We start from the raw sequence: 12,708 nt of genomic DNA, 5'->3' as shown, positions 1-12,708 counted from the left end.
TCATTATTTACAAATTTTTTTATAAATTTCTTCGCAATATTCAATTATTTTCATAAATAATAAAATTTTTACAGGTATTTAATTTTTTTGGCAAATAATAAAATTCTTATTAGGAATTCAATTATTTTGATACAATTTTTTAAAAGAATTCAATGTAATAATTCATATGTAATTATTCAATAAATTGTTTTTTTTGTTTTTAAATAATGAAATTCTCGTAGAATTTTCTCATAAAAATTGATTTAAAAATGGATTTCAGTTAAAATTTTAGATTATAATTGAATATTAAAAGTATTAGAGCGTAAAGTTTTAGAAATAATTAAATTTTGAAAAGGTTTCAGATTCAAATCTTTGAAAATTTGAATTTTTCATATTTTTAACTAAGTAACAATTCTGTGGAATTAATTTTTTTGAGAAATTTTAATTGCGAATTTTTTTTTTATATTATTTGAAGTTTTTATTTTCTAATACATATTTAATTGAAGAATTTACAAATAATTGAAATTTCGTAAAATTGAATATTGTAAAGAAATGGATTTGAAAATTGTCAAAAAACTTTTTCGAAAATTATTAAAAATAATCGATTTTAAGAAGAATTTTAGTTAAAAATTCTTGAAAATAATAATTGAATTGATAATGATTTTATCACTCTATCTTTAATTATTATAAAACATGAAGTAATTGATCGCTTATTATCGATATCTTCATGTTTTTTAGTTATGAAAAAATCTAATTTATAGTTTTAAGTAAAATGTTCTCTTATATATTTTTGCCAGTAATTGGTCCGTAAATGGTCCGTAATTTTTCATTTTTGGTCCGTAAAGTCCGTATTTTTAAATACTTTCACTGGTTCGAGCCCTGCTTGTCCGGTTTAGCCCCGGTCTCCCCTACATAAAATTTCTCTAGATATTAAATTTAATTTGAGTATATTTACACGGGTGGCTATTAATTCGAATATATTTACAACATTTCCAACAATATAAACAATCAGAAAAATTATATTTATAATGAATAATTCAGATATTCTAAATGAGAAAAGTCCATATCGTTATATAATTAGCATAAAAATAAAAGGCGTTTATATTTCGCGAATAAAACAAAAGTTTTTGGAGGAGAGAATTTATATGAAGAAACGTTTTTGAATATGACAATACCAAGTGAGGAAATTTATATATATATATATGTATATTATAAATTTTCTCTGTGAAAGAACTTACTATATACGATAAGAGAGAGAAAAGCTTGAAAAGTTCTATACACTGGAATATTATGTTTGGGTAAAAAGTTAATAAATTTATGGAAAGATTTACTAAGCAGAAAACAACTTTTTCTAGTCGCCGGATCGTAAATAAATAAAGCGCGCAGTCTATAAACAAAGTACATTTATAAACTCCTCTACACTGTTTATATATATATGTATATGCAGATGCTCGAAAGTTTTATTTTAAATATGAATATCAAAACTTATGTAGCTAATTAAAAAAAAGAATTCCCTTTTTTTGTTGTTGCTAATTTTCATCAACTCTGACGTAATCAGAAACTTATATAATTCGTAGGACGATTTAAGATTCACGATGATGAAAAGTTTTGTTGTAATAAAAGAAGAAGAAAATATTACAGATGAAGAGAAGAAGAGGAATAAAAGAATATTTTTTTCCTGTGAGAAAAAAAAATGATTTTTTACTTGGCAGAAAACAACGGTTCTTTTCTGTAGCATTTTTTCGTTTGTAAAATAAAATTTGCTATATTCGATTGTTTTTTATTTATTTTTTTGCCGTTTAGTTGCAGATCGTTTATGGTTTCATTGCTTAGAAAATAATAATAACCTTTAAACGAGAAAAATGTCAAGTTCAAAGGCCATAAATCGCGACGAGGTTCATGGAAAATCGCCGAGAGGATCATCTGCATTGGACAGATTGTCTAACACTCAAAGCTCCCATGGATCCGATGTAAAAATTGCACAGAAAAAATCAACTATATTTAAATTTTCCTTTTTATTTTTCAAAAATTATCTACTCCTTTTCCTATCAAAGAAATAAAAAAAATATAAAAAAACTACCAATTTTTCATTTCAGCTAAATCGGAAATCAGTTTCAGGATTAACTATACCAACAGGAAATTTTTTTCGAAAACTCGCCGATGGTTCATGGGTAATTTTCAATTTGTCAATATTATAAAATTCATTTTTTCCCAGAAGATAAAAATTGTGTCAGTCATTTTTATTTTTTTCCTTAAAGAAAATTTTTTGGAAAAGAGTAAAATTTTTGTCTCCACTTTATTTAAAAAAAAAAAATTAATCTTCATGGTAATAATCCTTTTTTTGTAAAATTTACCGTTAAAGTTGTTTGTAACTGTTAAAATTCTTGTAAAAAAAAGAGTATATTTATTAAATATCTCGACGGAATAGTCTAATAAAAAAGAATCCATAAAAATATAAATGTACATGTACATAAAAAATTGTACATAAAGACGCGTCTGTAAAATTGAGCGCCAATCTATAAAAAAAATGGTAGTAAAATTTTCTGCAATATTCTTTGGGTAAACTTGATTTTAAAAAAAAAATATTTTCATTAACAGAAATATAAATTTTGTTTTTTATTGCGAAAAATATTGATTACTGCGAGAGTTTAAAGCAAATTGTTTACCTGCGCAAAAAAAAATCTATTTGTTCTCGAAAAAATTAGTTATTCGTAAAAATTATTTATTCTAAACAATTCTATTTCTTCTTATTATTTTTCAAAATAAATTATGTATTCTAAAAAATTATTTATTCTTAAAAATTAGTTGTTTATTATTATATAAATATTATTCAGTATACTTTGTCAATATAAAAAAATTTAATTATACAATTACATAACTTAAATAATTACAAAATTAAGTGCATTAAAGTGCATCAAAAATGTATTATAAATTTCATGCATTTTACAATTTTTTAGTAGCAGATTATTCGAAACCAAATAACTCTTCTCTTTATAAGCCGATTGATTAATAAAATATCCCATTTCAATTTGAAGTTCAGTGAATTGTTATTAAAAAAAAGTTTGTTATTTTATATTTTACTATAAAACGTGTTTACCATCATTTTTTTTTAATTTCAGCTGTTGTAAAACATTTAACAGTTTATCGATTCAAATTCTTTTTTTAAAAATTGTTCTATTATTGTTATAATTACAATTATTATTTTTTTTATTTATTTTTATTTATTTATTCATTTATTTATTTATTTATTTATTTACTTATTTAGTAATAATAAATGTTGTAACTTTTACTACTTAAAAAAAAATTAATATTCACATTATTAAAATAACTTTTAAAGGTAAATTGCAAAAACCAATAAAATTTATTTTATTAAAAATTTTAAATTCTTTTGCAAAACACAGATGAAAAAAGAAAAAGTTTGAGGTGTAATTAAATTTTACAGATACCAAGATATCAGAACAGCTATCGTTTAGTACCATATAATCGATTCAATCCGGAAGTGGCTGATTTCATAATAAAAAATGTAATGGATAAAAAATTATCGTCTCTAACGGCATATGATCCCACGGAAGTTGAAAAATTAATTACAGACATAATTAATGATGTATTGAGAGCTCTTATAAAACGAGATTACGATAGGTAATAATATTTATCTTCCTAATAAATAATAATATATCTAGAAAAACTGACGATTCAATGAAATTAGATTAAAAAAATGTAATTTTATTTATGTTTATAATAATTATATAATATAAATATTTATAATTAACAGAAATATTTATAATTAATTTAATTTCTTTTTTTAATATAGGGTAGAGTGGGGTAAAAAAGCCACATTTTTACTTTTGATGCTGTCAAATATGTACTTAAAATTTTTTTCTCAAATTTCCAATTGTTATTGAAAGTTTAGTTATTAAGCTTGAAAATTCTTGACGGAAATATTTTTTATCTCATGAAAGGACTAAGTTATAAGAGTTTTACGAAAGCACTGTAAGTGGCTTTTTTGCACCACCTGGTGGGGTGAAAAAGCCACCCTACGATTTTAGCAAAACACGTTATCAATTTAGGTATTTTTATAGTTTCCCTTTATTTATATGACAAATAGTCTTATTTGAAAAATATTTTAATAATTATGAAAGAGTTTTTAGCAAGCAAAATTGAAAATTATATTAAGTTTACCTGTTTTCGATTTGCACTGCCAATTTTTCGTACCTTTTTTAGAAGTTCTCTTTAAGTTTCACCACAGATAACATATTTCGTTGCAACCGTTTATTCATTGTTTATTTTTTTAATGCACTTTGAACTACTTTTTCGTCGTGTTTAATTTATTTTATTAAATAAACACGAGAAATTTTGTAAAATAAGAAGGTTAGTTTAAATAGAAAACAAGTGAATTTCACAAAATATTCAATGGATTTTTTGCCCTGGCTTTTTTACACCCAAGACCAGTTATTAAAAAAAGCAAAAATAAATTGTTAATTCAGTTCAATTTCCAAAAATTAACATTGTATACGTTTTCGGTATACTTTTCTCCTTATGTACAAACATTTACTTTTATTATTCGTTCACTTAATCAAATTGTAATATGTTTGAAAAGTTCACCAAAATGTTTTCAAAAAAGCAACAAAAAATTAAAATTACAATAAAAACAATATTAATCTAGGTACAACATTCAAACTAGATTCAAAAGTTGCGTATTACCTAATAGTATTTATATTCTAAACAGCTGATAAATCGGCTTAATAGTTTTTAAATAAAACTCAAATGGCTTTTTAACACCATGGCTTTTTCACCCCACTCTACCCTAATCTTTTTTCCACAAAAAAATGGAAGAAAAATTATTTTAAAAAATTGTTACAATTCCCCTTTATATATTTAAAATAATGCACGCAAATTTTTTATTCCCACATTTAACAATTTTGCAAGTACTAAAATATTTTGTAAACGAAATTCTATCAACATTAAAAAGTAAAATGTTAAAAAAAAAATAAATAATTTTCCCAACGAGTATAACGAGCCACGTGAAAAAATTAAAGAGTATTCAAAACTAATTTCACAAAATATTCAGTGCACAAAAAAAATGTGTTAAAGAAAATTCAAAAGGGATAATGAGCGTGAATAAATGACCTATAACGGCTATATATATATAGAAAAGTGGAAGTTTCATTTATTCCGAAGAATAATAGAAAAATTTTATGCCTCACAATAACTGGTTTCCATTTTTTTTTTCCTTTTTTTTTGCTTTCGTTATTTTTTTCACCTTTTTTTTTAACAGATGCAAACTCGTCGTACAAGCGAGCGTGGTGCAGAATGCTTTTCAAGGCATTAATGTCGGATTGGGGTGTCTTTGTGACAGCGAGCGTGATAATTACTCTTATTACGTCTATGAAAATATTCACATACATGCTTGGTGCATGGCATTTGCTGTATATTATGAATAACAAGTCTGCCAAGTATTTTAGAACACATTAAAATTAAAGGAAGGTATTTAAAGTCGTTCATTTGGAAATTTTCGATAATTTCAAAATTTACATGTTTTCCGTCATTTACTTTTTGTTTCAGAAAAAAAAAACAAAAAAAATATTAAATAAATTAATTAAAAGAAATTCGCAGCGAGAAAATTTTATATTCTTTAAAAAAAAATGTTCTTTAAAGGAAAATATATTGTTTCAAAAACAAATGTATTTTAAAAAATTTTATTCCTTCAAAAGAAATGTAGGTATTATTTTAAAATATATTGTTCCAAAAAAATACATATTGTGTTTCAATAATAAAATGTGTATTGTTTAAAAAAAAATTTGTTGATTCAAGAAAAAAATATTGTTTCAAAAACATTTATTCTTTCATAATGTGTATTGTTTAAAAAAAACAATAAATTTATTCTATTTCAAGAAAAAATATATTGTTCCAAAAAAAATATATTGTTTCAAAAATATTTATTCTTTCGATTAAATGTGTATTGTTTCCAAAAAAATTATTCTTTTAAATAAGGTGATAAATGATTTTTATCAGAAAACTTTTTAATACAATTTTTTCTTAGAATATTGATTTTTGGTTAGAAGAAATAAGCTAAGAAAGAGACTATATGGTAAAAAATGTGGGTTATTTTTGTGATTTCTAGAGTTAAAATGCCATAAAGAGGATAAAATATAATAAAAACTAATAATGAATATATAATGTTTACAATTATACAGAAAAAATATTCAATAAAAGGTGATTTAAAATTTTTTTCAACAATTAAAAGAGAAATTTCATGAAGTTTGTGTTCGAGTCCCGATTATTGAAAATCATTGAATTCTTGCAAAGTATTTTATTAAAATTTTCGAAAAATATAATTAAATGCTTCTCAGAATATTGTATTACTATTTTTTAAAATAATTTAATTCATTCAAGGAATTTTATTAAAATATTGAAAATAATTGAATTGTTTCGAAGAATTTATTAAAGGTTTTGACAATATTTGAATTCTTTTAAGAAATTTCTTGAACTTTTTGTATATAATTGATTTTGTTAATAATTCTAATTAATAATTTTATTATTAAATTTTATTAAATTTTATTATAAAATTATTGATAGGAAATTAAATTTTTTTAAACAACTTTATTAGAGTTTTTGTAAATAATTAAATTATGAAGAGTTTCTTTTTATGCTTTTTGAAAGTAATGTAGTTTTTTGAAATAATTTTAATTAAAAATTCTGAAAATAATTGAATTAAACAAAGAATTTTTTTCAATTTGTTAAAAAATCGCATCTGTTAATAATAATTATAAATAAAAATTTTATTCTCAAATTTCATTTATTTATTTATTTAGTATATTCAGTATATAAAATTTTATTGAAAATAATTGAATTTCTGAGAAAAAATTTAATATTTATAAAAATAATTGAATTCTCCCGTAAAATGTTTTTATTTATGAAAATATTTGAGAACTTGCGAATTATTTTACAATTACAAAAATAATTCAATTCTTTAGAATTTAATTTATAGAGATTTTAGAATTCTTTCGAAGAATTTTATTAAAATTGTTTTTGAAAATAATTGAATTCCTGAGAAGAATTTTATTATTTATAAAAATAATTTAATTCTTGCCAAGAATTTAGTATTTCAAAGTAAATTCAGTAAAAGCTTTTTTCGATTTTCAATAAATATTAATTAATAGGAAAATTTCATGAAAAGTATAAAATTAAATGTGTAAAGAACACTTTAAATCTTTTAAAAACAAAGTATAGTTTGGCCGTGCGTCTAAGAGTCTTGACTGTCACGCCAACGGTTTTGGTTCGAGTCCCGACGATTGTAATTTTTATTAAATTGTTATTAATAGTAAATAAAAAAAAATAATATTCAAATAAAAACTTCCTGTTTGGAATTTATACAATAGAGAAATAAATTCTGTACTTTATACTCTTATAAAAATAATAATAATAATAATTAAATAACAAAAAATTAATAAAAATTGTTATTTATTTGAATACGAAATTTTATTTTCCTGTCTCGCGTCTTTAAAAAGAAATTTTTAATCTCTTTCATATTTTGAAAGGAGTTTGAACTTTTCTTTTCTTCCCTTCTTTTTTTTTCCTTTTTCTATAATGTTGACAGAGGACTCTCTTCGCCAAGTGGTAAAAATCCGAGATCGATTAAAAGTAACCAGCCTGATATTAATATTTATTAGTTTCACAACTCTCCCCAAACTCTTCTTTTTTACTTTTATACTGAAGTCAGCCCACTTTTAACGTTTCTCAAGCCAACACTCGATGATTTATCGAGAAACTTTCGGTCGGTTCGTCTACTTCGTCCGGAATAATAGCCCGGCAATTTAAAGTTTCCGAAACACGACCGACATTTTTATAATTTTATACGTGAAATGTCTCTTCCTCTCTGTGCTTCAAAATTGAGGAGAGAAGAGATAGGAGAGAGAGTGAGAGAGAGAGAGAGAGAGAGAGAGAGAGAGAGAGAGAGAGAGAGAGAGAGAGAGAGAGAGAGAGAGAGAGAATACGACGGTGATAATATAACCTTTACTGAGCTTTAAATTAACGAGGCTATTCGTTCCGGTGATCTTGATTTGAACCACAGAGGCTTTGCCCTGACCACTCGCCATTAAAATTTCCCCAAGATTGATATTCTAAGCTTTCACAGTGGAATAACACTGGGTGAAATTTCAAAAATTATACATGCAACACATTTTTTTATCCTCTTTTATTTTTTTTGCTTTTAATGCTTTTCTACTTTGTTTAATTAGGAAAATTCAAATAAAATACAGAAAAAATCACATTTTTTGCAAAATTGATAAAAAAATAGTAAATTTTTGTATTTTAAATTATCTAATTTACTTTTATTATCATTTATTTCAATTATTTAATTTGAATTTTATTTCAATACATTGAATTGAATTTTTCTTTTAATTAGGTATTCACTTTTATTATTTCAATTATTTATTTTTAAATTTTATATCAATTATTCAATTTCATTTATATTTCCATTATTTAATTTAATTTTCATTTCAATTATTCAATTTCATTTCCATTTCACTTAATTAATTAAATTTTTAATTCAATTATTCAATAAAAAATTGTTTTAATTAATTTAATTCCTTCTTTATTTAAAATATTTAATTTAATTATTATTATTTTTATTGTAATTTAGTTATTTTATTTTTATTTTAATTTTAAAAATGTGCCAATAAAAGCGATAAAAAAGTGTTAATAAAATAATTGAAAGAACTAATCAAAAAATATGATCTTAATAAAATAACACAATATTAATTACAGTCACTAGCAACAAAGCTGATATCTCGCTCACTTTTTTGAATAACATTATAGCAATTTTTAAAATTATCGAACGTAAAAATTTTTATTTCAAATTTTTTTTATGAAAATAAAATATGAATTGGAATATATATAGTTTTAATATTATTATAATTATTATAATAATCATATATTCTGACATAGAGAATTCAGGGAAAAGTCAGGAATTTTTATTAAAAGTACTGAAAAAAATTAAATTTTTAGAATTCATAAGAAAATTCTGAATAATAAAATTTCACTTTAAATATTTCAAAATCAATTCTATTTTAAAAGAGTTACGTTTATAATTTTCATAAATAAATTAACTTAAAACGGTTTCAATTTGAAATTTTATAAAATTTCAATGTTGAATGAATTTAATTAGAAATTTTAATGAACTTAAATTTTTGAAAAATTTTAATAATTCAAAATCTTCTAAAATTAGTTAAATTTGTCAATTAATGTTTAATTAATTATTAAAAATAATGTATTTATAAAAGAATTTTACTTAAGAACATTAAAAAAAAAATGGAATTTTGAAGAAGTTACAAATTATTGCAGAAATTCAATAATTATTTCCAAAAGTAATAAAATTCAATTATCTTCAAAATTTACAAAAAAAAATTTCGACAAAATCCCAATTATTGTATTTATAAATAAAATAATTCTTCTTCCAAATTCAATTATTTTGAAAAATTTTAATAAAATTCTTGTCAAAATTTCAATTATTTTCAAAAACGTACGTAAACATTTAATTATTTTCATAAATAATAAAAATTTCATAGGAATTCAAATATTTACATATTTTTTATAAGTTTCTTCTCAATAATTTAATTATTTTTAGAAATAATAAAACTCATCACAGAATTTCAATTAGTTTTAATACAATTTTAATCAAATTCCTTGAAAAATGTTACTACATTCTAAAATTTTTTATTAAAATTCGTAAAAAGAATTCAATTATTTAAAAATTCGTTAATAAAATTCTTTATAAGAATTAGATTTTAAGAAACATTCAATTATTCAATAAATAAATTATTCGATTTGTCCAACAAATTTTTTAAAGAAAAAAAAGACAAAAGCATACACAGAAGGTAACGTCAAACTGCGGGCAGAATGAATGAAAGAATACGGAGATTAATATAGTTAATTAATAATAATTATTTTGTTAATTAAAGCACTTATTATTTTTTTAATTCACTAAATTTCTCAAAGAGACTATAATATTATCGTCCGTTTGTTCTAAGGTAAAAATTTTTTTTTCCTATTTTCGTTTCAATTAGCATATACAGCATTAGAATTTTCTTCTCGTGTTTCTATAATATAGAGAAAGAGAGCGAGAGCAGAACAATTTAATAAAAGAGAAAATTTCTATTGTTGAAACTTTAAATTGTATTATCGATACTAATTGAAAATAAAAGAGAGAGAGAGAGGAGAGAGAGAGAGAGAGAGAAAAATAAAGATAATTTGTATTTTATGTTTCGAAGCGAAAAAATTGTCTATATAAATAAAATGAAACCCGACGCTTATAGAGTTTATTTTCATTTATTCTTCTTCGATTCGCTCGTATCTATCTTTTGAGAACAAACTTGAAACAAGTTCGTTCCGAGTCACTATTTCTTTCTATTTGGTCCAGTTGAGATTGCAGGGGACATCCCTTATATGTGAAAGTTGAGTCTTTTTTTTCTCTCTTCCTCTATAGATATACAATTTGTGGAAATTCTATAACTTGAGATTTTTTTTTCGCATTGAGAAAATCGAGTAAATAAATTCATTTTTTTTTCTACGATATGTATATTTAAATTAATCAAGTACATATTTACAATTTAATTTATAAACTCATCTCGCATCTTATTTTTTTTTTTTTTGTAATAATAGAAAATTCTTTTTCTTTCCTTCTTTTTTTTCGGAAAATAAATACGAGATTGTGATATTTTATATATATGCGCTTTTAATTAAATCGCAAAAAAAAGGAAAAAAGTGTGATGGGAAATCGAAACTTTTTCATCTTCCGCATTTTTATAAATGAAATCAACAACAGTGAAAATTTTATTGAAAAATTTCTTTTCGTTTTCGTACAAATAATCAAAAAAAATATAAACTCTGAATTTCGCAATAACGCGCGTTTATTTTCTATACACATGATTTAAAACTTTTCTTTGTTGAACTTTTAATTAATAGTTTTTTGTTTTAAAACGGAATATATTGTGTGAGAATATATATATAGTAACAACGAATCACGTTTAATTGAAAGTTAGAAATAAATTGTTCAAAATGTTACAATTTGAATGTTTTATACTTTAATTGGAAAATATTCTTTATTATTTTGTAATTGATAGCACCGGGGTTTATTTATTTGATTCACTATAAAATAATAATAATAATAATAATAATAATAATAATAATATACATTCATTTTTATACTATTACTTTTTTATTATTATTAATTATTATTATTATTCATATTTTTAAATAGTATTAAATTTTTTTATTTAGTCAATTTAATTAATTTTTCAATTCATTGATTTCTTAATTTTTAAATTATAAACATTGTGGATTTCACCCACGTAAAATATTGACAAAATTAAAATTTTTGATCTAATTTTAAAATTTAATTCATTTAAATTTTTTAATGAACCAAAAATTTAATTGAGATTGAAACTTGAAATACTTTTTTTTTTAATTTAAATATGATTAAAATTCTTTTCAATTTAATTAATAATTAAATTCATTTTTTTAATTTTATTTCGAATTAATTAACAAATTGTCAAATAAATATTTAATAGACAAATAATCCGTTATTTGAATCAAATAATTTTTTTCAGTTTATTATTATATATATAGTAGTAATAAAATATTAAAAATAGGATTTACTTTTTGGAATTATAACAATGTACCTACATGAGAAAATAAACTATGTATAATTATTATAATAATTTGACGTAATTACTTTGTATAGAAATTATAACAAGAGAAAATGTGAAGCACGTCGCTTGTTAAATTAATGGCGTAATTTCGGGAGGTGCACTATGTTGCTTATAGTTGAAGAGCTATCTTGCTACTACACTCTACACTGTACTAAAGAAATCGAACTCAAGGAAATGTTAACACTTGTACTTAAGAGTCGTGATACCAACCATTTCACGAGAAAATTTAGAGTCAAGAATCACTTCGATTTACGACTATTAAAGCTCAACGAGAGTCGATCAAAGACGCACACAAAATACATTTACAATATATATAAATGATAAACTAAATGCCTTTTCCTATAACTTTATCTGTTCAAAAAAAAATTGTTATTCTTCAGAAGTTTCGATCTTCTATTTTTATGTTTATATTTATTTTTTTATTATTTTTGTACGTATTTTCTATTATTTATATTTTATTTTATTACTATGCAACAATTCGCTCGCGGCTAACTTTTTACTCGCTTTTTGAAATGAAATTAGCAATTTTAAAAATAATACAACGTAACAATTTGTAAATATTGATTTTCATTGATTTTTAAATTCTACTACTTTAATAAAAATTCCCAAAAGAATTCAATTATTAATTAAAAAAATTTTTAATAAAATTCAACGCAAACATTTAATTATTTTCATAAATAATAAAACTCAATGCTAAATTTCAATTATTTTTAATACAATTTTAATGGAATTCTTTGCGTAACAATTCAATTTTTTTCAAAATAATTTTAATAAAATTCTTCGTAGAATTACTTTATTTTCAATATCTACTATTTCAATAAAATTTCACAAAAGAATTCAATTATTTCAAAAAAATTTTTTAAATAAAATTCGTCTAAAAAGAATTAAATTATTTTCAAAAGTAATAAAAATCGAAGAATTTAAATTATTTAAAATAAAACTTTCATAATATTTATTATAATTCGAAAAAATTAATTATTTAAAATAATGTTAATTTAAAACAACAATTCAATTCAATTAT

The 12,708-nt window shown here is 21.9% G+C and overlaps 1 protein-coding gene across 1 annotated transcript; it reads left to right on the top strand.

The window, feature by feature from the left end:
* The first annotated feature begins 1,841 nt into the window (after window positions 1–1,841).
* Window positions 1,842–5,420, top strand: LOC122511722 (dynein light chain Tctex-type protein 2B-like). Its single transcript, XM_043627153.1, has 4 exons — window positions 1,842–1,949; window positions 2,076–2,150; window positions 3,422–3,618; window positions 5,255–5,420. The coding sequence occupies exons 1-4, from the start codon at window positions 1,842–1,844 to the stop codon at window positions 5,418–5,420; spliced, it is 546 nt and encodes a 181-aa protein (XP_043483088.1).
* The last annotated feature ends 7,288 nt before the right edge of the window (window positions 5,421–12,708 follow it).

This window comes from Leptopilina heterotoma, unplaced genomic scaffold (assembly GCF_015476425.1).
Source record: "Leptopilina heterotoma isolate Lh14 unplaced genomic scaffold, ASM1547642v1 Lhet_9, whole genome shotgun sequence".
In the NCBI taxonomy this organism is placed as follows: Eukaryota; Metazoa; Arthropoda; class Insecta; order Hymenoptera; family Figitidae; genus Leptopilina; species Leptopilina heterotoma.
This window is presented reverse-complemented; position numbering and strand designations above follow the sequence as displayed.